This window comes from Ostrea edulis, chromosome 3, assembly GCF_947568905.1.
Source record: "Ostrea edulis chromosome 3, xbOstEdul1.1, whole genome shotgun sequence".
Lineage (NCBI taxonomy): Eukaryota > Metazoa > Mollusca > Bivalvia > Ostreida > Ostreidae > Ostrea > Ostrea edulis.
In genome coordinates this window covers 57,178,588-57,204,728 of record NC_079166.1, presented here as the reverse complement: position 1 = coordinate 57,204,728, position 26,141 = coordinate 57,178,588, and the positions used below count along the sequence as shown (strand labels likewise).

At 35.5% G+C, this 26,141-nt stretch overlaps 2 protein-coding genes across 4 annotated transcripts in view; both read right to left on the bottom strand.

Annotated features, from left to right (window-relative positions):
* The window catches only part of LOC125675199 (uncharacterized), a 100,573-nt gene that overhangs the window by 53,696 nt on the left and 20,736 nt on the right, over positions 1 to 26,141 (bottom strand). The gene's annotated exons all lie outside the window — the stretch shown is intronic.
* LOC125674972 (uncharacterized) lies at positions 13,723 to 26,076 on the bottom strand. Of its 3 annotated transcripts, none has more exons than XM_048912395.2 (6): positions 25,685 to 26,076; positions 23,156 to 23,243; positions 22,827 to 23,073; positions 16,603 to 16,707; positions 14,505 to 14,628; positions 13,723 to 14,296 (listed from the first exon to the last, which is right to left on the bottom strand). In XM_048912395.2, exons 2-6 carry the CDS (start codon positions 23,198 to 23,200, stop codon positions 14,188 to 14,190), a joined length of 630 nt encoding a protein of 209 aa, XP_048768352.2. In that variant the 5' UTR covers positions 23,201 to 23,243; positions 25,685 to 26,076; the 3' UTR covers positions 13,723 to 14,187. The 3 variants fall into 3 exon arrangements, with proteins under 3 accessions (XP_048768352.2, XP_048768353.2, XP_048768355.2); XM_048912396.2 differs by having other exon boundaries at positions 25,928 to 26,064; XM_048912398.2 differs by lacking the exon at positions 25,685 to 26,076 and adding an exon at positions 24,919 to 25,215.

The window sequence follows — 26,141 nt, the reverse complement described above, 5'->3', positions numbered from 1 at the left end:
TAAAATGGGGGTCGCAATGCATGTTATTGAGATATATATAGTGTTCTAAACATGACCTGTTTGCACTTAAAATTTATTCAATTAAACTTGACATTTATGTCGGTGTCAACACAACATAAGCAACACAAATCAATCATTACATAAAATAGATACAGAATCATATCTTCTAACGTTAAGACTACAGATGAAAATCATAAATTAATACTAGTAATGGAAATAAATAATGACCTTTTTGCATTTGATATACGAAAAACTTCATGATATCAAAATTGATAGTTTAAAAGGACATATTAGGAGTAATGTCAATTTCTAATATTTTACACAATTTTCAAGGTCTAGTCTTACAAATTAAAATGCAACTTTAAAAAGTGGGAGGTTGGTACGAAAGCCTATTAGTAGAGAAAAGATCTCGTTATTACGAGATAGTTATCTCGTTATTACGAGAAAAGACCTCGTAATTACGAGATAACTATCTCGTTATTACGAGAAAAGATCTCGTTATTACGAGAAAAATATGTAAATATTGGTCACATGATATCTTTCTTTATATGAGCTCTCCTCTCCTCATTCCATTAGTGTGTTTAGGATGCTGTTTTGAATATAAGAAATCACTTTTCATTCAAAGAATGCCAAGTAGACTAATAGAATTTTCAGAATATTTAGAAAGTCACCTTACCGAACGAAAGTTTATTCATGCATTTAAAGTACAAAGGAAATTCATTCATTCTTTATTTCCTCCTAAAGGAGATTTACATACAACAATTATACATTAGAAATAAACATCACATAGATAGTATATAAGACAGAAAAAAACAATTATATTGTGAATACATGTTATAGGTAAGTTATACCACAGGTACTCGATTTAAAGAAAAATGTTTTCTCACATCGTACGTTAATATACGTATATTATATATGAAAACATACATACATATGCACACATCTATATTTACATATACACGTATATGTTCATATGCATAACCAGTTAATTTGCATCATTGGGCACAGTGTGAAATACGACATTGAGATATCTAGACTGGGCAGTTACATTGGTTTGCGATTGTTCGATTATGGTTGAAATTATGTAGCTAAACGAGACATTCTGTAGTTTTCTTGTAAATATCAGCTTTTCTGACTCAGTGGTTATTGAGAAGAAGATTTTAACTATATATTTGTATGTAAAACTTTGATTCCCAATTGTGGCCCCATCCAACCCCTGGGGCCCATGATTTGAACAAAGTTGACTCTGCACTATGTCAGAAAGTTTTCATGTAAAAATCAGCTTTTCTGGCTCAATGGTTCTTGAGAAGAAGATTTTTAAAGTTTTTCCCTATATATTTGTATGTAAAACTTTGATCACCCCTTGTGGCCCCATCCTATCCCCGGGGGTCATGATTTGAACAAACGTGAATCTGCGATATGTCAGGAAGCTTTCAGGTAAATTTCAGCTCTTCTGGCCCAGTGGTTCTTGAGAAGAAGATTTTTAAATGACCCCACCCTATTTTTGCCTTTTTTTTTATTATCTCCCGTTTGAAAGGGACATGGCCCTTCATTTGAACAAACTGGAAAGCCTTCACCCAAAGATGCTTTTGGCCAAGTTAGGTTGAAATTGGCCCAGTGCTTCTGGAGAAGAAGTCGAAAATGTGAAAAGTTTACAGATGGACGACGGACAAAATGTGATCAGAAAAGCTCACTTGAACCTTCGGTTCAGGTGAGCTAAAAAGCGTTTCAATATGTCTTAAAGAGTGATAGCATTTTGATGGTAAGAAAAAATAATAAACAGAACAATATCAATATGACTTTCAACAGAAAAATGGAAAGCTCTAAATACATGGACCCCAATGCTCATTACAATTGTTCCATTTTCTTGTCATAGTGACTATCCTTCAACTGTTCAGTAATGAATCCTTAAATGGTATGCTCACATAAAACTGGTATCCTAGCGTCTTACTTCTGTGGTGCTTTTAACATGTTTAATCAAAATGGTCTTCTGACACCAAAACTTGAGTCAATATGGTCCTTGTCCAGATCCGTCTTGTTGCTTCCTAGATAAATAGACTACCACTTTACTGAATCAAGATGGACTTGTGACAGGAGGAGTGTTCATCCATTGTAACACTGAAAGTTGGTTCCATTCTCATGGGTTCTCTTTCATATCATATGGGGAGTCAGTCATGGAATGCATCTTCTGCTCATCTAGTTCTAAAAAAAAACAGTAAACAAAAATTATTCCTATGTAACATATGGTATATCAAGACTGAGTAGACACATCGTTACTTTGCTCAATTCTGTCTTCACTTTGCCAGTGGCTGATTTAAAAACGCACACACATAGAGACCAAAAATAAATAAGAGGCCATTGGGCCACATAGCTCACCTGAGTCACCTTGGCTCATATTTTAAGATTTTTCCTATTCGCATGTAAAACTTTGATCGCTATTGTGGCCCCAACCTACTCCCAGGGGCCCTGATTTTTACAAAATTGAATCTGCACTATGTCATGAAGCTTTCGTGTAAATGTAAACTTCCCTGGCAAGTGATTTTTAATGATTTTCCCTATATATTTGTATGCAAGATTTTGATCCCCTACTGTAGCTACATCTTACCCCCGGGGACAATGATTTTTACAAACTTGAATCTGCACTATGCCAGACAGCTTTGATGTAAATTCCCACTTTCCTGGCCCAGTAATTATTAAGAAGATTTTCCCTATATATTTGTATGTAAAATTTCAATCCCCTAATGTCGCCTCATCTTACCCCCCCCCCCCCCCCCCCCCCCCCCCCCGGGCCATGATTTTAACAAATTTAAATCTGCACTAAGTCAGGAAGCTTTCATGTAAATTTCAGCTCTTCTGGCCCAGTGGTTCTTGAGAAGAAGATTTTTAAATGACCCCACCCTATTTTTTGCATTTTTGTGATTATTTCCCCTTCGAAGGGGACATGACCCTTCATATGAACAAACTTGAAAGCCCTTCACCCAAGGATGTAAAAATGTAAAGAGTTTACAGATGGACAGATGAAGGACAACAGTCGATCAGAAAAGCTCACTTGAGCTTTCAGTTCAGGTGAGCTAATAAAAGAAATAGTGGTATAGGATTTGACATATATATATATATACACACAAGCACATGAAGATAAGCAAATCCATTACTTATTATCATATAATAATTCTATTATGTTGTACATGTATTTATAACTAGAATAAACCTTACAAGTTACCTAAAAAGCCTCAAAACCCTGGAGCCCTATCCCCCCTTTAACAAATCCTGAATCCACCACTGCATGCATTTACATGTACAAGATCACTTCAGGATTCTAAAATAGCAAATTTTATTGCTGGTAGTGTTTTTGGTACAGTAATTTTAATTAGATTTATTTTGTGTACATGTGACATTGTTTATAAATGCATATATGTGTTTATCTATATGCACATGATTACATAAAAAACTAGCAGACATCTGACAATTTCAAAGAAAATTATATAATACAGGACACATTATTTGACTAGAGGCCACCAAGATCATTATGACTATATACACCAGTTTATGTGTTAAATTTCAGAACTACTACCTTTCTAGTGGTCTAACTCAATGCATTCGAGTACCTAAATTCATCAGTATAGTTAGACAATAGCAAGTGAGTAGATTAATTAATATCCAGGGTCACCAAAAAATGTAGGTTGGGTGGTGGATTGTATTTTTATGAGAAAAGACATTGATGACAAAAGTTATTTTTGTCAACAGATGGGTGTCAATTAAGAAGGAATGCTACACCATAGAAATCTGATGAGGATGAAAATGGAGGATATGTACATTTTGAAAGTGAAAACTTTTAAATTTACTTTCTTTAGTCAAAAAATGTTGTTTCAGTAAAAAGTAATCGAGGAAAAAAAAATTAAAACCCCTGATATTTACCGTGCCAGGAAAACGGTCAGAACCGTCTCCATTACGTAAACTGGAAATTCACCGCCTCCTTTTGGAGGCGGCATTCTCGGGCCGATTTTAAATACTTTGGAGTCGAATTCAATGTTAAACTCATAATTAATCAATAAAACGATTCCAGTTTACGTAATGGTGCCGGTTCTGACATTTTCCTGGCACAGTAAATATCAAAAGCCAGGAAAACGTCAAATATTTCGGATTAATACAAACTATATGAAAAGATTACGGGTGATTTCAACGTCATAATATCATATGAATAATAAGGGGCCTTCGTGGCCGAGTGGTTAGAGCATCGAGCTCAAAATCACGCGGCCTCTCACCTCTGTTGGCGAGGGTTCCAATCCCGCTCATGCCGTTAAGTGAGAAAGTTTCCCAGTTTACTTTCGGAAGGTTGATGGTCTCTTCCCAGGTACATTGTATCTGGGTTCTCTCTTCCACCAATAAAAACTGGGCGCCACCATATAACTGAAAAATTGTTGAGTGTGGCGGAAAACATCAATCAATCAATCAAATGAATAATATCTTTGCACATGTTCTATACTGAAAATTTGAAATTGCTACAATACCAAAGAGAAAAATATATCATATGACAGAAAATTTTAAACAAATTTGTATACATCTTAGAACTTGATAGCCTTGGTCAATACAGCTAAAATATTGCAACATTTTCCCAATGATATGAATATATAGCCCTGTGCGTTGTGCCTTACTTTTTCATTGTGACATTGTATGGTGTGAAGTTGAAGGTAGATTTATGTACAGCACTGAGACTTTTGGAGGGATTAGCCTTAACTTAGTTGTGTAGCAGTGAGGGTTCTTTATCGTGCCAATACCTACCGTGATATGGGGCCTTTGGTTTTAATATCATGCCTAAAACACCTGTGCCTTTCACTTCTAATGCTGAGGGATTGGCACAGGATTTACTTCTCATCTTTAATTTGATGCTGCACCATAATTGAGAATAGAAACTATTTCTAGGATTTAAAAAATTCGGATGGTTAACTGGAAATAGTTTGTAGATATTTGTATGGCTAATATGCAATAGTCGTAATATCATTTGGTCCCTACATACATCACTGTATACAGTATTATAGAGGGCGAAACCCTCTCACGGCCCAAAGGGCCGTGAGAGCGGAGCTCTCTCTATAGGTAATACGTATATACATGTTTAAAAGGAAACTATAGGAAAACAATGAAAAACTAAACCATACCTATGGAACTTGAAACTTTTGGTACTAATGGCGTCGATTCGAATACTATCGCGTGGACATGTATTTCTCCATTTTGAATCTCGTCTACCCTAGTTCACGGCGTTCTGAGATGTTACATAAAATTCGTAAAAGCATGTAAATCTTATTTTCTTAATCATATATAAATCACTCCACCATTAACGCCATATTTGTTGTTGTGCTTCAAACGCTATGTTTGTAAATTTGCTAAATAACGACGCTGAATATGACGTCACAATGTACTGTTTACATCGATTGCGTTATATTTCCCGCATTCAATATATAGGCGGATCAAATATCCAAAATTAGGATGTTTTGATACAGCTCCGTCCTCGTGCTAACTTCGGGTTGTTTTTGTTCTGTTTTGGATATAGATACCAATGCCAAAATTTGTTTGCTTCGCCCTCAAACACGGTCACGCCGTAAAACATATTACGTAATAACCCCCCCCCCCCCCACCCCACACTAAATTTCTTAAAGACTACAATGCAAAACCATTTCAAATTTCACATAAACTAGATCTATATAAGGACCTTGTAATCACAACACAAAATCAAACGTTATATGTAAAACCTTTCACCACTTACTGGAACATTCCATCATTGTTTGTATAAGGCATACTGCATGCTTGGAGGTTGTCCTTGCATTTCGTATTTCCTTATCATTAGAATGAATATTCCTGCATCGACCTGTTCATCCTTTAATCCATAGATTTATCGTTTAGAAGGCCACACACAACATATGCACTACCCCATGCAAATGCAATGATGAATCCGCAACATCGTGAATGAAAACGTTTCAAGTCAACACCGGAAATACCTACAATGATATATAGAGAGAAAGAATAGGTTAGATAACGCCCTGTTTCCGAATCGGGACAGGATATTTTTTAATTTTTTTTTTTTGTATTCAAAATTCTAAAAGGTGAATATCAAGCATGTTTTGATGTGTTCTGTTGTGATTATGAAATGAATATTAAATATCATTGCTCTTTTATGAGAAAAGGAAAATTTGTATAGTCAGAGATAACATGATATCCCGTCAAAAATCGTTTAAATGAGACGGCAATTGGCAGTATTGGCTATGGACAGACTCATACTAAAATATTCAGTGAGGATGCATAATGGAAGATTGTTTTAAAAAGTTCCAGAAATTTTTACTCAATACCCTCTAAAAGACATACCTGAATGATGCCCAACAAAAGTAGACGTCTCCTATTCTCAGAAAAATCTTTTGATCTTCCATTCAATCAAAACATGACATGGTTCCATTTGAGTCACGCTAGGTTTTCTCTCACAAACAACAATCAATTTTGCCCGCCGAAAATTACAACCAATCAGCGATCAGGAGAGGATTTATGGGAAAACATACTTTTATAGATATATAATTTATTTTGTGTGTAAATTGTTTCACAAACGTCTGAATTTAAAAAATCATGCATGTGTTAAATTTCTGCATCGTTTTTCTATATCATAGGATTTTTTTAAATAGCGTCCCTGCGACTCTAAGTTCAAAATGGCCGCCCTTTGTTTACAATTTTAAATGTAAATAATCTGTAGTGTGCTTTATGTTGTGTTATAATGAAAAGTTTACGTTTATTAGAGGTCTAAAAATCATGAAATAAACTCAATACCGGTGTAGCATACAGTCACACAAACTTTCTTCTGCATCTTTATGGGGTATTATAAGGTGACCCTCTTCTGCCCGACTTTTCTCTGTTCTCACAATATGAGCTATAAAGCAAGGGTATATACAAGACTGGACATTCTGCATGTGAGATAACCAAATACATGGAAATGTTTTGAAGAATGAACTGCTTTTTTCTTAGCAACACATTAATTTAGCCTCGCAATTGTCAAGGATATTTGTAAACACATGTACATGTACGTGTGCCCCTCAACCATCTACTTTCATTTAAAGTGGTTTCTTAACTACTGGAGTCTCAATTTTTACTGAACTAAACCGTTGAAATCCTTAGATGATAGATGAAACACAGGAACTACATACTAAATTCAAGTAATTGCTGAAGTTTCTTTTTCTCTAATTAATATCTCAGTCGGGATGCATGTCAGTAAAAATAAAATATTGATTCTACAAATGTATAATAAAAATCAACAGTTAGACATTCAAAATTTGATTTGCTTGTAGTAAAACAATATATTTTTTCTTGTAAATATCAAAATAGTCCGCAAGTACATATATCTGCGATTAGAAAAATAGTTACGGACAGAATTGTGGTTGAGAAGTACTTGCTGCTAAGAAACTGTAGACATGATGATTATGAAATTCACTGGCAGAGAATATGTGAAAACTCATATGCATGATCAGTATATACATGTAGGTCTATAGGTACTTTTTCATCATATACGATTGTGTTTCTTTTTTCTTTCTTTTCTTTTTGTGTGTTGTTTGGTTTGATCAATAGATACATTGTAAATCATATCTAGATCTACATGTACATGTATTATAGTTATCAAAATATGTTACCAAGAAAATAATACTTATCTCTCTCTCTCTCTCTCTCTCTCTCTCTCTCTCTCTCTCTCTCTCTCTCTGAAAAAGAAGTTTACATCATATATATGCTTACATAAAAGAATAACATGAATATGAAATGTAGACAGTATACCTTATGTTATTGAGTTCGTATTTCAAAATGAGTATGTGTGAAAATATCCATGTAACCTATTTCCCATATGTATGCAACAGTGATATATGTATGAAGTGAAAAATTCGTAAATAATTTTTTTTAAATCAACAGTACACATTTGAGAGCTTCTAAGTTTGCCGATTATTGTATGCTTATATCATGTTCATTTGTATAATATCACTTCCAAAGTGCATGGATATATATTTTTTAGGGTTATAATGATATAGAGATGGTGAAAATATTATCTAATTAAATTTGCTTTAATTTACTACCAATACCCGAGTTCTTGATCGAGTTGTGTAGAATACATCCCCATAGAACTTATTGTCGAAATAATGCACACCGAATTGTATTGTTGAGTAGATGCAGATTTTGCAAATGTTGTAGGTTTAGATTCAAACTTCTAAATAACAGTAAATAGACTTTCAGGTTACAATATGTACTCTCAGGAACTTAAATTGAGAAGTGTTCATCAGTGCATGTTTGTATTAGAATGCTGAATTCATTTCTAATGTGTGAAACTTTGCATGGTTTCAAACTGCACTGCATTAAATTCATATTATAAGATATGCTGATTCCAAAATTAACTAGTCCTGAATTTTGTGAACAAGTACTATATGCGACAAATATTCGCATACAGTTTAGTGCCCAAATGTTACAAGCATGCGAGGTAATCGAACACAAATACATCTAGGAATGTAAGTAAGTAAGTAAGTAAATGATTTATTATAGTGAAATGTGTTTTATACATTACAGAATTGAAAATATATTAAACAGAATAATAGGAATTTAGGAATTTAAACACCCGGCCCATCGGGCCTATATGTCACTTTTAACAGAAACCCCCCCCCCCCACATTAAATAATAAATACAGTGGTACATGCATTACGCATGACTTATACTATTATGGTATATGATAGACTGTCTGTAGGTGTATGCGGAGAACAGGAATTTTGCAGTTTGTCTTGGGAAATTTAATAATAGAAATTTTGTTTTGTCTAAATCTGACATATTGATCACAGTGGGGTTAAATCTGATACTGGTAACAAAGATTACTCTAAGATTTGAATAAGAGGAACAATGAAGTAAAATGTGACATTCATCTTCTACACTATCTGAAGAACATAAAGTACACAGCCTATCCGATAACGTCTCCCCCTTATACCGTCCTGTTTCAATTCTTATAGGTAAGACACCACATCTGAACTAGGCAAGTATAGAACGATGACTTTTTGGAATATCCATGATTACATATTTTTCTGTTTGAAAATCACTCATATTTTTACGGTCGGTAGGTTCTAAGTTTTGGAACGTTATGGACCTCTTCATTCCAGCCATTCATAAAATCCAGACGAAGTTTTTCTTCCACTGTGTTCACGTTACAGACCATATGATTTAGGAAATCTACTGTCATATCAAGAGATTCAAAAAGGAATTTGACTGTATTTGACCAATTTATGTTGTGTGATTATTCCATATCCCACATGAATTTTTTTTTCCGTAAGCCTGTCGTCCGGCATTGTAACGAGTCGATTCCATAGGCGTAAAATATTCATTTGATGTCGATAAAATGAAGGAAGCATTACATCCTTACAGGTCAACTGCCTTTCTATTGGTATTAGAAATGCTCATTCAATCTCAAATTATAAAACATAAATAAAGCGGCAAGCTAAATTACCACTTATGGTGGTACATCTAGGTATTAGATTTTGTCATAATTGTGTACTATGAACAATGATCTATTACTGCAACCTCGTTATGTTCATGTGAATATTATAAGTATAAGATGCATACCATTATTTTTTTCTTCTGTCCGAAATTCGCAAAGGCTAGGAAGGATTTCTTCGGTCAATTTTATGGACTTGATAAAACTCAAACCGTTGACACCATATGTTTTATGAGACGATGATTCGTATTGTGTTAAATTATTTTGTATTTTTCAAAGATATATTAGAAAACCTGACAGATTCAGTTAAGCTTTGAATTGAAATGTTTTTAAACAAATAATATTAATATTATTACACATGTATAATGTCCTAAAATGTAGTGTGACTAATAATGTATGTACACATGTCAAAATCTACATGTACACTGTATGTAGAGAGAGGGCAACATACGTTTTCAGAACATATACCTATAATCACATTGTATATCCTTGGTACTATTATAACATATGATAAAATCAAAACACCCACTGACATGCATGCATAATTATACATGTATGCAAATTACATATTGATTGCTAAATCAATCAATTGAGCATATTCGAAAAAAATTCCAATTGGCATATTTCATGTAATTACTTGCATGTGCGAACGTATTTCACACGCAGACATATGTGTCTAATTCTATCACCTGACTATAGTATTAGTGTTTGAAATCTTAATTTATAGTATTCATAGTTTTGAAAATATGAAAATAAGAAAATCTACATTCTTAGCAATGCACATGCAACGTAAAATCTGCGTAAATATATGGCTGTATATAAATGTCCCAGTTGAAGGTTTATGCTCAATTCAACCCCAACCCCACATATGCACTTATTTTTAATTACAATGAACTTCGATCTTTGTTTCTATGCGGTGACAAAGCTGGACATTATTCTTCCAGTTTACCTTGTGTATTTATCTCTATTGTTCCCCTGACGGAGGAAAATCCTTGCAATTAACATGGAACTAACAAGAAATACACGGAGGGATTAACTGAAGTACACAGGCATGCTAGCTTGTCAAACGTAACAACACACGGAATATACTTTGTTTTCTGTATCTCATTTCATATCTGTTTTGTTTAACTGAAAAAATTCTTATAACAATATGATGTATATAAAGTGCTTACTATTCTTCTCTCACTTACATTTTAAAGTTTTTTGTGTGCTTTTTAAATTCGCATTTGAATTATTTATTGCATATTAAATTATTACTTTAAAAACCTCCGAATTTTTGTTAAGTTTCAGCATTGCGGAAACCATTAGGAATCAAAGCCTACAGTTTCCGCAGACTGAAACTTGACGGAAACTATATAATCGTTTACGCACGGCGTAAACCATACGGGAAACCTCAACTTCAGGTTTCCGCAGACTGAAACTTGACGGAAACTTGCGGAAACTATATAATCGTTTACGCACTGCGGAAACCATATGGGAAACCTCAACGTCAGGTTTCCGCAAGGTTTCAGTTTTGCGGAAACTAGTAGCTAACTTTTCTGGTTCAAGTAGCTGGCTACTAGTAGCCAACTTTTCTCTTTTTAAGTAGCCAGTTACTAGTAGCTAGTTACTAGTAGCCAACTTTACTGATCTTATATTCCAAGGGTTTTTGGTAGGAGTAAAATGGTAGTATGATATTGAGAGCACGCGTTTGGATGGATTCGATTTGATCTGAAAGAGTAGATGTGAGCCCTGTGGACCACACCGGTCATGCGTATTCACCAATCGGTCTCTTTTATGTATTTCACATGTGGTCCCCATTTCAGATCTTCACTTATTACAACTCCAAGTAGTTTACTCACTGACACACGCTCTATTTCTGTACCATTCATGTTCAGTTTATTAATATCTTGTTCTCTTCCAAATGAAATAATAATTTCTTTTGTTTTGTTTTGGAGGTATTTATACCAAGCTCGTTTTCAAAAAACCCACTCCAAGATAGATTTAACAGTAGACATCATCTGTGAGTTAACATCTTTTTGTAGGATTTCGATGAAGATCGTATCATCTACAAACCTGACATTGGGAACTTCAGTTTGGACCATGTGGATAAACATCTCAGTCTTTTGGAATTCCCATGGGCACGAATTGGGTTCCTTTTATAGCTGTCCTGTTTTTATGTTCTTATGAAGCAGAATTTATTCAAAAACTTCAACGTGAGAAGAAAAACCCCTTGCTGTGGCCTTCAATCCGAAATTTAGATATATCGACGACGTTTTATCTATTAACAATAATACATTTCATTCACATGTCGATTCGATATATCCCTAAGACACAACAGAGTCGTCCACTTCACACTTAGATATTTTATTGAAAATAGATATCAACGGCAAACTAACAACTCAACTTTATGATAAACGGGATGATTTCAGCTTCTCCATCGTCAACTTCCCATATTTATGTAGCAACATTCCATTATCACCTGCATATGGCGTTTTTATCTCTCAACTAATTCGATACACAAGAGCTTTTTCTGCGTTTGATAAGATTTTAAATCAAGGCAGGCTACTGGCAAACAAGTTTAATTATGGTGCAGTTCTCAACATTCTCGTTTAAAGTCAGCATTTCGCAAATGTTATGGTCGTTATAACAATCTGGTTTGCCAATATAACCTATCAATGGGTCAAATGCTGTCTGACTTGTTTCATACCGATTGTTAGGCCGTTCTTGGCACACTGGTTTTGACTACGTATGATTCCGTTTGCCTGATTAAGATATAGGGCTTACGGCAGGTATGACCGGTCGACAGGGGATGCTTACTCATCCTAGGCACCTGATCCCACCTTCGGTGTATCCAGGGGTCCGTGTTTGCCCAACTCTCTATTTTGTGTTGCTTATAGGAGTTATGAGATTGATCACTGTTCGTTATCTTCACCTTTCATTGAAACAGTAATTCACATTGCGTACTAAGAGAACGGCCATTGAAGTTTAATTTATGACGCCACACCGTCGGTTCCCGTTTATTTTAGCAGCATCACTGTAAACATGGCAAGTCACGAACAGTTAAGTTTGGAGCCGTATAGATTTGAGCCCATCCTTTAGCAAGAAGAAATTAAGAAAAGAAGACGTTCAATCGAGTCGCAGACCAGGCAGAAGGTACACATTTCTTCATACAAATGTGTCGAACCTCAACTTGTCATTACGCAAATGATGGATCCACAGTATAAATAGTCTTTTCTTTTCAGATGACTTAGTTCGGTCAGGAATTTCGATAAAAACTTTTTCACATCTCCTCTACGCATTCATTCAATTAACAGCTTGACAGGAAGGCATCAACCTATTCGTAAAATCTACCACAGGAAAGGTGAGATATCGAACAGTGATCAATCTCATAACTCCTATAAGCAATACAAATTAGAGAGTTGGGAAAACACGGACCCCTGGATACACCAGAGGTGAGATCAGGTGCCTAGGAGGAGTAAGCATCCCCTGTCGACCGGTCACACCTGCCTTGAGCCCTATATTTTGATCAGGTACACGGAGTTATCCGTAGACAAAATCAGTGTGCCAAAAACGGCACATCTTTGATGATCTTAGAATCTCATGAAAACTGGAACAGACGGTGTGACGTCAAAATTATTGATTTTTGTGGTCTTGAATACAAAAAGATTTCCACATCATGACAGCCTCTATCTATCTTAAAATTCTTAAAATCAATTTTAACGTTTTCAAATTAGTACTGAAGCTTATCTAGGCCGTATATCAGCAGAATAGTATGACAAATTTTCATCATATAATTAATTCTATCATTTACCATGTAAATGTTTTTTGGGTTGCCTTTCCCTTTAAGGAATTACAATGCAATAACTTAATGAAATATGATATAACAGTTGCTAATTTATGGCATCTAATCTATGAGAATAAACTTATTAATTTGTGAAATACTTTCTATTTCTTCTCAAAAAACACCAACATACTGTAAGTACTTTCCACCATGTACGCATCAAGTAAATACAAAGTTGTTCAACAAAAGAAGATTACCTCTACATTAACATCAATATACAAAATTCTTTAAGTGATAATTAAATATGCATATCATATTCTGAACAATCCAACAATATTGGATATTTGGTGGAAACAAACTTCTATAAACCAGGACTCCACATTTTAGAAAAACAAATCAACATTCTCAGTCATACAAAACACGCTCTAGTACATGTAATTCCTTTTCTTTTGCACAAAATGTGCATAATTCATTCTTTTCCTTACTTTTAACAGAAATTGCGTAACTAAAATGTTATGATCATACGTTATTGCAATTACTGTAACTTTGTATCCTTTGTAATAGTAAAAACATTCTTATTAATTCTATTCCACTCTTCTTGAAAAATATCAAATTGTTGCGACGTTCCTGTTAAGTATTTTATCTACATTTGAGTAACAGCAATGCTGCGCAATGTAAAATTTGATTTTGAAAAGATTAAATTACACATGCAAAAATATATTTCAACAGAAAAATTACACCACTGATGCTGTTTCGACATAATCAAGGCGTCAGATTGTGCTAAGTCCTTGTATAAAGTGTTTTATCCTTATCTAAAGGATGCACGACTGATTGTCGTACTCACGAAAACACTTTCAAACACTTCTTTCTATTTCCTAGTACATGTATTCTGAATTATAGATAAAGCTCACCATGTTGAAAGATGAGCATTGTCTGTGTCTTATGTTCCAATAATTTTGGTGATGAGTTGCAAAATGCATGCAGCACAAACATTGACAACTTGACTGTGGACATTACTTCCGATACTGGTATTCCGAAGCATTGGTGGACTGTATCGAACAGGAAATAAAGGTAAAATAGAGCTCAAGAATGTTTTGCAATGAATTCAGTTTAATACTGTTTATTCTTGATAAAGGTATTATATCATACTTTCGAGATTTATAAAGTATAATTATCCAAATCTAGCAAGCAATAGACTACTGGATATATTCTTCAGAACGGTTTATTCAAACAGTAATACATTCACAACAGCATTACCTCTTCGCTTTCCTCTCTCCCATCGGTGACTGTGGGTACTTTGTTAGATGCCCATTTGTTGGCTGTGTGCTTTGCAGTGTTTGTCGGTGTGTTTGTTTATAAACTTGAGAATAACATTCCTGGTCTGAAAATGCAAAAAATCAATCTGACCTGGACTGCTTAAGGTACGACGTATTGCAATCTATAGTCCTATCTGGTAATTTCGATAGGTTCTACTGAAAGCATTTATAGGCCACAAAATATGTCCCTGTGTCTAGTATATTACTCACTTGTGTACCTTGCTCACACCGGATAAAGATTCATAAAGCTTGAACAGCAAGTGTGTACATCTATAACCCTTTATCATGACCCCCTTAACTGGACCATGGAGCGTGAAATGACGGAAATGAAACCAACACTTCGCGAGGACACTTTCACACAACCAACAACTGTAGTCACTTCCTTGTGGTTCTTTAAAGGAGTATTCTTAAAATATTCCAACAAGAAATATTTGGCATCATTCAAATGAATTTCAATGTATGCATTACATGGAGATCTGATAAATTGTGATACTTTTGTTCTGGTGAAAAATATTTGATATTTATACTGTTATCTGTACTCACTAGAATGTCAATTTTCAAAATGGCTACCTCAGGGAAAAATTGTTAGTGAATTTCAAAAATCTATATTTTGTTTAGACTGACGTTTATCTAGATGATTTTTTTTACGCGAATGGTGTACCGTAGTTTATCTTCTAGCTTATATGAACCGGAAATTTGTATGTCTTCTGCTGTTCCAATTTCAATGTCAACAATCACGATGGGTAGGCGGAGGAAAAGAGTTGACAAGGGGAAAAACAGAAGCATTTTGTCGTTATTTGAAGGTAGATTAATATTATCTAATTTTGCAGAACGTCACAAATTTAGTTCTTCATCAATATGCCGCTTTTGTAGCGATTTAGACAAAGAGGTGAGGAGGGCGACCTACATATATGTAAATCTTTGACAGTTCACGATGTGTCCAAAGTTAAAAAGGATCGCCGTGAAACATTAACAGTGTTTACAACTGAACTTAATAATAAATCAAGTTTTTTGCATATAAATCAAAATTTTTGCATATAAACCAAGATTTGAATAATATTATAACGTTTTATACGTCATTCCTGGGGTTCATAAGTTATGATTTCCAAAATTCTATTTCCTGTGCGCTTTTTATTTAGAACACCGACTGCCTTCTGTGGAGTTCATGATTTCGAATTGAACAAACCAACAATTACACTACATGGGAATGTTTGCATATTAATTTGACACATTATACGATATACCATATTGTTACTATTAAAGAGTATGTTTCTATTTCCACATTAAAATTCCAAAGTAAATTTTTACATCCCCACTGTGACACGATCTTTTACCAGGTGAATATTATGGGAACAAAATTTAATCTACAGTCTGTTCATATTAATGTGACACATTTTACCTAGTTGTTCTTCAGAAAAGAAAATCCTATTTAAGATTTCCCTAATACATTTCTTTTCAAAACTTTCAACATATTTTCTAGTCCCAGAGGTAATGATTTGCACTAGATTTACATTACACGGGGGTGGTTACATATCTTCTTGACTTTCAGTACCTTTGTAGATATTGAGAATAATGTTTCTCTTTATAATTAAACCATTAATTCGACCCCATCCTGGGGCTCAGGGTGTCATGCATTGATCAAACTTGAATATATTCTATATATGGAAGTTTTCATGTTTACCCCTTGTTCAGCAGTTGTCCATAAGAGTTAAACACTCTGTCCTTTCCCCCAATCATTACCCCTTGGAAAAGAACATGCCCCTAAGCAAACCTGAATCTCCAATATTCATTGATTCAAGTTTCCAAATGACTCTATGCTTCTCCTGGAGAAGATGTTAGAAATGTGAAAAGTAGACCACAACAACGACGACAACGCCGAACAGAGAACATCAAGGTAAGTCTTCACATCGTGAGAGATAAAAATGTGATACATGTATTTTTTTATTCTAAAGCGTTCGCAATGACATTTTCGGATGTTAAATTTGACGTTGAGTTACACGATACATCTTCATATTCTAATGTTACTACCAGATACATACATTTATAGGCTTCTGTCGACTGGTAATCTCTACTGCATGCTTTACAATTATTAATGTAGAACTCCTGTACTTTCCCTCCTCTGGTATTGTATTCTGCACAATAACCTGCAAAAAGACGGATATAATGCAGCTTAAATTATAGGGAAAGGTTGTATATTACACAGAAAAATTTGAAATGTTGATAAACGCGTTAATTACCAGTATCTATGCACTATAAAAACATGACACACCACCTCAAATCTTTATCAAATAAGCACCGTGTGTCCTAGCTGCTGTACTTGTGGGTAATTTGCTTCCCGCTTAACAGGCCTATAGGCCAATCCAAAAACATGAGTTATCTTTCCTTGATCTGGAACGTAGTGCGCTTGCGTAACAGTAGTTTAAGACTTCCGGGTATTATATTCGAGAAGCGTCATTATTAACAGTGCAGAAGACCGTAAAGATATTGTTGTATAATTTTACAGCAATCAAGCCAACAAATATATGTTAACGTTAATAAAAGATCACAATGCGTAGGTTTACTTCATACACGTGAAAATAACCAACTTTGCATGTAAAAATAATAGAAAATTAATGTTGTAAGTAGAGGAGGACACCCCCCTCCCCGATAGAATGATCTATCGGTTAAAGTATGTAATTTCCTACGGCGGACCTGTCCCGAGACGCAGTTAGATTATTCTAACTAACCCCCCCCCCTCTTTCCAGGATTTCACGTGTTTTATGACTGAAATTAGTAGGCCTATATATACATGTATCATATATTGCATAAATTTCCTCAGGGTCTTTAGCCCGTGTTTTAATACAATCAGATTTATAATAAAATATCAGAAGTTACTTGTTCGATATCAATGTAGTAAATTCAGCGATAAAAGTTCTGCCACGATGTACGTCTAGGTATGTCGGACTGACACCTCTGGATTCTGAAAATGTCCATCTCCTTCGATTGGCGAGTAAAATTTAACCGAGCCTGTACTTGTAAGTGAGAGGCCACTGACAGTTTCAAATACAAGTATAACCATACAGAAATTCGTCGTCACAAAGCATCTTTAAACTGACATTTACACATGCAATGTTTTGAAAATAAAATAAAATAACTATAATTGAACTCCCTGAATTTATAGTCGGCAAGAGTATGTACCTGTAAATAAAGCCATTTTGGATAAAATATTTGGAGTTTTACTCAAATTATTTTGTAAGTTTGTGGCGAAAAGGGGGGTGGATGGGGGTGGGGGTGGCGGTGGGGTCTAAATCTGTCATTGCAATATCTGTTATGACACGATACGTGCCTAGATATAATCAAGTACATTTCAAGGGAGCTAAAACGAATAAAAGAGGGAAGATACAGAGACGTCAAAAGCATTCTATTGGGGGTTAAACTTACCTATCCCCCAGAAAGTACATTTGAGAATTATGCCCCCCCCCCCCCCCCCGGGATCACAAGGTCTACGAAAAATATATCAATCGAGCAATATTGAACAAAATTAATGAATTTTTTTTATTTAACTACCCATTTTACTGCATTTTAAACATATCAGTTGATATTAACAATTCCAGCTTCGTGCTGCATTGTACAAATGATTTGCACACAGAATGAACACGTCCAGGTACTCTGGAGAAAGTTACCCAAACATTTCAATCTGGTTTATTTTTGAAAGAGTCGATTGGTAGTGGTGGAATAATTTTAGCCCTGATAAAACAACGAGAGCGTTGAGTTCCTAATTCAATTGATTTTTTTTGGAAAAGGGGGGGGGGGGCATGTTATGCAAGATCTTTGCACGTGTCGATCCTCGTAAAAACCCGAGCTTTCAGTTGATGAGTTGCGATCATCTCTTGAGAATCAGAAGTTCTGATTTCATACAAAATAATTATGTCAGTGGTTATTGGAGACATATGTAAACAAATGAATGTCTGCATGATTTCCAATTTAATTTTTGAAATTCTCCCCCCCCCCCCCCCCGAAAAATCACACCCGACTCCATCAAGAAATTCTTTTTTGTTTCCATTAAGATTTTCTTACTCTCTCGTACAAATGATTTCAACTGTTTTCGATTTTGAACAGCACCCATTTTAATATAACAATATAACTCTTAAAATATATGCGAGTCTGATTGTGTTACTACACTAAATGTAAGAATACAAAGAGAGACTCACGTTTTCGTAAAGGCCTATAAGAAGCAAATTGCAAGAAGCTAAATGGGACAGGATATTGAATTCTCAGATGAATTTTAATTTTACATGAATTTATAAGCAAAGCTTTCCTAAACACGGAAGACTAGATGAATTGCGATCGCCCGCTTTCGCGCATCAGCGGGAGTATTCAGCTCTCTAGGAAATAAGGAGAGTTTACATGCGCGGTCCTACTAAACAGAGTACGATAGAGTACTTTAGAGTACGCTAGTAAAATTTCATAATTTAATGCAATTTAACTGCTGTTCGTAGATGTTCTTACTTTAGTTTAACCTAATAAATATATATCTGGAATATATTGTGTCATTATTTTAGGAATTATCTTAAGTTAAAGTTTACCGTTTTATTCCGATCCCGATCAAATTTAATACTTTTTCAAAAGCTTTCTAGACGTTCCGTCCCATAATCAATCCGTCCCTTAGTCGATTCGTCCCAGTACCAATCCGTCCCTAGACTATCCGTCCCTTAGTTAATACGTACGTCCCTAGTCGATCCGGCCCAGAAAAAAATTATATTTTTTAAGTGCTATTTACAGTACTGAATTGATTTAATTCATCTGCGTATTTCATCTTCATGGTGTGTGTGCCGCTGATATCTTCTGTCATCAGGTAGTCATCCTTTAATATGCTCTATGGTATTTATGGCTTGATTGCAGACTAATTAACCTTGATCACACGTAATGTATATTAATCTTCTTGAGACTGTTTATCATAACAAATGTATCTTCTTTTAAAAACAAGAAAAACATACTTTGCCAAAGCATTTAAGGTATTTGTTCCTCCATATTGAAATAAGCTTTCAGCATTTCCCCAAAAGAAGAGATGTTTTGATATTTGACAGCTTTTTCTAAAATCATTATACACGTCACAATATTCGATAAAGTGGGCTTAATTTTCAATACAAAGAATACCTTTTGTTTTTGAACAAAATTTACATACTCTTAAATATGTCTATACCTGTCACATTCTATTTCCAAATCATGAGCAATTCTTTGAACTTCTGGAGTTTAAAAAAAAAAAAACTTCTAATAGTTAGGTTACTGTAAGCTCGTAATTAATGATCAAAGGTTGCACAACAATGCAGTTATAAAAACTGTTTTCACTAAGGTGTTTTCACAATGATCAGTGGACATGGGACACACATTTACATTGATTGCTATACATAGTTGAATAACGATGTTTTTACAATAATTAATGAGCACATATTTTTATAACCATCACACTTTAAACACAAATTATAAATCCTAGTTAAGGGTTGTATAAACAATTTTATTCACACGTCTAACTTCGGCAGTTATCTAATTTTGATAACTATAACTGCAATATATATATGCAAAAACTTCCCTTTTTCTTAAGTAACAATCATTTATTATATCTTTGATTTAAAAAAAATGGAGGGGCCGGATCGACTAAGCAAATTGGGCCGAATCGACCATGGGACTGACCGTCTAGGGACGGATCGACTAGGGACGGAACGACCTGTTACCTTTCAAAACAAACTACTAATAATCGGGATCGGGATGCCGTAAATTTTCAATACATTTAATGTTTTCTGGTCAAAATATCGCTAAAATACCAAATACTTTTGACAAATATTGCACTTTTATTTTATAATCATCTTTATCTAAGTGGTATACATACAAATAAACAATTGAATTGCATTAAATATTGAAATTTTACTAGCGCACTCTAAAGTACTCTATCGTACTCTAACGTACTCTGTTTAGTAGTACCCTTACATGCGTGCTTAGATTGTTGCTGAACTTTGAGAAATTTCAAAGCGATCCAGGTATCCAACTTGTATATATTTCTTACATCCGTCATAATATATTCGATATATTATTCCGAGCTTGCCGGAAATGCCCGAGAAGTTTCGATTGGGACTACTACGAACACCAGGACACATGTTACCCAACACGAAGTGTTGGTTTGATGATGTACGCACTATTTATGAAATATTGTATACGTTGTAGAAATACCTTTATCCTAAGGTCTGTATTTGAACAATCTGATATATCACGGAGTTTACATCTTCTAAGGTATAGGGCTTGTTCACATATTTTCTGCGAAACCCCTAGCAATTTATGGCACTGGGTATTAGTTTGCTCCCAGCTCTCCAAAAACAAAGCGCAAAATCGGAGCGGTGGAAGCGGGGACCGTAGTAGATTGGACATCTGAACTCCGATTGGTTCTGTGCGCATTTGCATAATCTAATGATTCAACACATGAACAGAAATGTCACTAGCTTTAAGGTGGATAACCACATTTTGACCATGCATCTCACATTTTGACCTAGATGCATGGTGTTTTGGAACGTAGCAGTGAGGTCTTTATCGCGTCAGCTGTACGGAATTTATTTAGCTCAGGATCACACTCTGTCCGATCATCAGCAACGTTTGCCTCAAGTCTGATATTTGTCCATACATTGTCTAATTTTTTCTTTGACATGTGACAATGGCATTGCCAACTTTGCAGCTAGTGATCTTGCATAATAAATCTTCCTACCAATTTTAATACGAGATTCTTTTACATATAAGTCTCGGGTGCGGCCCAAATATCTTTCTGTCACATTTTGTAATAGTGATCATGTAATCAATCAAAAGCGATCGTTGTGCCAAGCTAGATGTCAGCAGAAGGGAATTAATTTTCAGTTTATGAACGAAATAGCTCAACCTGGCATTGGAGCCCCTAGCCCAAGTATCGCATTAATTTTCAGTAGAGTCCTCCTACTTATTATAAGTATAATCACAGTTTATGTGCTAGATATTCAAAAGTAAAGATTGATTGATTGAATATTGTTTAACGTCCCTCTCGAGAATCTTTCGCTCATATGGCGACGTCACCATTGCCGTGAAGAGCTGCAACATTTAGGCCTATGCTCGGCGCTTATGGCCAACAGGGAGGGATGTTTATCCTGCCACACCTGCTGTGACACGGGGCATCGGTTTTTGCGGTCTTATCCGAAGGACCGCCCCATTTAGCCGCCTCTTATGACAACCAAAGGGCACTGAGGACCTATTATAACCCGGATCCCAATGGGATCAAAAGTAAAGAAAATTTTTCAAAAAAGTAATGACTTTTCACTGTATGATCACTGTATAGAAGCCCAACATTGTCTAAGAGTATATGAATTTTACAATTTGGTAGACGTCTCCATGCTCAGTGTTATTATGGACACTACACGATGTCAAGATACGTTTCCCCTACCCTAAGTATCCCAAAAGACCAGAAAGTGGCAGAAACCACAACAATCTCGATGTTTGTTTCCCTAACCTACATGTAAAAGATACTTTATAAAGTTTCGGTAATTGGTGAAAATTGGCTTTGCAGCCACTGAGAGGTGGAACATATCTAGATACTTACTATGGACGGTGGAGGACATGGATCGCTATCGGCCACCTAGGCCTGATGACGTAACACAAATTTGACCTGTGTATGACGCTTAAGGCCGTAGTTGGGAGGTTTTTATCGTTCAACGCCGACCGTTAAACCAGAACTCCGTTTTTAGGGTCCTATAAAAATACCCCTGCTTTCACTAGATACAGGGGATACTTATTCTTCCTGACCACCTGATCCCAGCTTTGATGTGTCCAGGGGTCTGTGTTTTCTTACCCCACCTCCGATGTGTCCAGGGGTCTTTGTTTGCCCTACTCTGGATTTTGTATTCTTTATAGGATTTATAAGATTGATCACTGACATTTTCACTTTTATTATAGAATGTCGGATCTTGACGAAGGAAAATTATTATCTATGTTAAACGTTTTAAGTTTGACACAGCGCTGAGATCTCGATTGAAACCCAGGTCACGTGGTTACGAAGCGAGCACCTTAATCACTAGGCTGCCCGACCCGTAACCGATATTTGGTTGTAAAAATAAAGGTAAACTTATAAGGTTTTATTTAGGAAAAAAATTACGAACAAGTCTTATAGATGTATGTGTTTTCATGGTACGGACGATGCAGATGTATATCATATTCATCTCCACTTTGATTGTGATTATTGATCAGGTGTTTGTCGCTATAAATGATCTAAACATACCTGAACGAATTCGTGTGGGTGGTGCGCACACTTGCACTGTCTCGTTTTGCCAAGGATTGATAAGACAATGGTATTTCAAATTCCCGCTGCATTTCCCATCATACTTTGAACAATCCATCTGATTTGCAGCCTTCAACCATGACGCTTCATCGACTGGACATGTCTTCACTGTGCTCCTGGTTTTCTTAGAAATTCCGCAATATTCTGGATCTAGCACTATATCAGAGCCTTCTGCCAAGCTCATCGTCTGAAAATTGAAATTTAAAGATGAGAGGGAGAGAGGAGAAAGAGAGAAAGGAAACACAGAGAAAAACTACACGTGTACTTACTGCTATCAGTAACAACAAAGTTTGATGTGAATTTAATGACGACATCAGATTCCTTCTCTTGGATTTTTATTGTAGTGAATTCTTCTTGCTGAAAACAAACAGGAAAGACATAATGCATATTCAAGTTTGTTAAAACCATGCCCCCGGGGATAGGATGGGGCCACAATAGGGGATCAAAGTTTTACATACTAATGTATAGATTGTTTATTAGAAATCTTCCATTGGGCCAAAGAAGTTTACGTTTGCAAAATCACTGGGCCAGGAAATTAGAAAATTACATGAAAGCTTCCTGACATAGTGCAGATTGAAGTTTGTTAAAATCATTGTCCGGGGGTAGGATTGGGGTGACAATAGGGAATCAAAGTTTTACATATATACTTGGCACACTGATTTTGACTACGGATAACTCCGTTTACCTGATCAGGATATAGAGCTCACGGCGGTTGTGACCGGTCGACAAGGGATGCTTACTCCTTCTAGGCACCTGATTCCACCTCTGGTGTGTCCAGGGGTCTGTGTTTGCCCAACTATCTATTTTGTATTACGTAAAGGAGTAATGATATTGATGTTCGTTATCTTCTTCATTTTTCATACAAATATATAGGAACAATCTTTAAAAATCTTCTGAAGAATCAATGGACCAAAGAAGTTTACATTTACGTGAAAGCTTCCTGACATTGTGCAGATTCAATTTTGTAAAAGTCATGACCCCCGGGGTTAGTTTGGTGGCACAATAGGGATCAAAGTTTTACATGCAAATGTATAGAGAAATTTTTTTAAATATGGGCCAAGGTGACTCAGGTGAGCAATGTGGCCCATTGGCCTCTTGTTTTTAAAGTTTCTCCATGTGTCATTAATCAGATTTTGATAAATCATTTTAAAAGCCGTCAAAATGGCATTGTACTGTTAGGACAACTCATTGATCCGAAATACACACGTTAGAGTGATACATCATTGAGGGGATTAAATAAGCTCCAGTCTCCGGCTACCCATGGGTGCTTCTATTCGATTCATCCCGGTTATCTAAAAGGCTACTGATTGTCTTTTCCTGTTGAGCACTTCTCTGACTTCGTCAATAATGGCGCTGTCATACTTGATTGAATTCCGAATATCATTTTGAAAGGTGTTACGTGATTGGTTGGGCTCTCCGAATAAAGTTTACTCGGACGTGATTTGATTAGTTACTCCCGTCATGCATAATTAATGAGAAACGAGCAAAAACAGCATCAGACAACCACGGGTATAAGGGAGCGTGAGTGGACTCAAAACCGTGTTTTGCGACGATGCCGGCTACCAAGACCAGCAATATTTACTCCTTTCGAGTCTTATCTTTTTTAGAACTCTCCAAGGCCAGTTTAGATTTTTTTTAAAATTGTATTTCTCACAAACCAGCTGCAGTCTAAAAAAACATGAAAAAATAATTATTCGAAACTCACTGGTTAGATTCCAATATTGTACGAACTATTCTGTTAGGTAAGGCAATAAACCTCGACCTTATAAGTCCTACAGTGTATTAATTTCTTTGAAAGACTGACATATTTAAATTCATGCACCTGAGATACTTGAAATGTACAAAACTTCAGTGTTTTCATACAACGGAAATTCCTTTTTATACATCCCGGTGAGGACGCTGATATCGCGAGGAGATACTGTAGTTTCAATAGAAATACAAAGATGAAGTTACACATGTATACATACAATGTTAAAACACAAAATTATAAATACATGCAATAGTATGTTTACAAATATACTTTATGTCCCACCTTTGTCAATTTCTAAGTAGAGATCCAAAATACTCGTTTGTATATACATTTACATGTATCACAAAACCTGAAACGGAAGCCTTTTATGGTAAACGGAAAGCTGTACTTGATATGAAAATAGTGTGTCTTCCAGTTTCTAATTAATCACCATGTACATCTTAGTTTGTGAAGGAAAACACATCCTTATGATTTGTGTAGGACCTTTTTTTTTAGCTAACCATGAGTCCTTTTACACAAACTTGTATCTTTGGTATTAGCCACATACTCTACCCCTACCACAGTAAGGGCACTGTTTTTGCCTTGATTATAATGATAGCTATTTTCTCTTGAATGCACAACAGTTGTGAACAACGCATGGGTGAACCTTTATAAACAAAGCAAGTCTTATTGGTTGGGAATTCCAACTGAAGTGAAATTAGAATGTAAATTAAAAAAAAATAGATTTAGTCTAGTCAATCTAGCAAATCACCTCAAAGTAATTGCAACAGAAACAAACTCGATGGAATTTAATAAACAAAAGCGTGATTAACAACATTCAAAAAATCGGACAAAAAATATTTCAAATTTAGACTTAAATGTTTTAGTAAACCATCGATATTTTGTGGTGTTTACGGCACACCGTACACGTAAAGGGGAGTAACTTAACTGTGACAGTCATCGGAATAAAGTTATACACGACGATCTAAAGTGCATGTAATGAAAAACGCGATTAAACAGCTAAACAGTTGTATTAAAAAGGTGATTTTAAGACCTTCTATATACATACAATATTGCTCAGCATCTCATATTCTTTGCCGACTTCCATTCCTGGGGAACTTTCGCGAATATAGCACAGGGGCTCGTCACGAATTGACCCTCTCTATTCTATATTTACACAAGGGAGGAATCCAGAATCCCAAAAATCGCTACCTCAAATTTTCATTCGTCTCTTTTTTTATATTTCTAGGACGTCAAATCTAACACGCCCGGTCTCTATCGATCGAGGAAAGATCATAGTTTGTAAAAATACCTAATATCTGTTTACACCGGCAATAAACACGAAGAAGCAATGCACTTTCTGTCGTTTTTAAACCACAGGAACTTTTCCTCAATCACCCAAAATAGAAGACGTGTTCTCATTGGTCAATTCAATTCGCTCTTCCATTTCGATTAAGTTAACTCGTACGAGATTTTGTTTTCGCGGGAAACTGTCAACATGGCCATGGAAATAGAACATGCTGTAT

Coding starts and splice junctions, on each gene's coding strand:
- LOC125674972 (XM_048912395.2), bottom strand. CDS start 23,200: ATGTCGTCATTAAATTCACATCAAACTTTGTTGTTACTGATAGCA. Junction 23,074..23,155: donor CTTTGTTGTTACTGATAGCA/GTAAGTACACGT, acceptor TTCAATTTTCAG/ACGATGAGCTTGGCAGAAGG. Junction 14,297..14,504: donor GGAGAGAGGAAAGCGAAGAG/GTAATGCTGTTG, acceptor TGTTCGATACAG/TCCACCAATGCTTCGGAATA.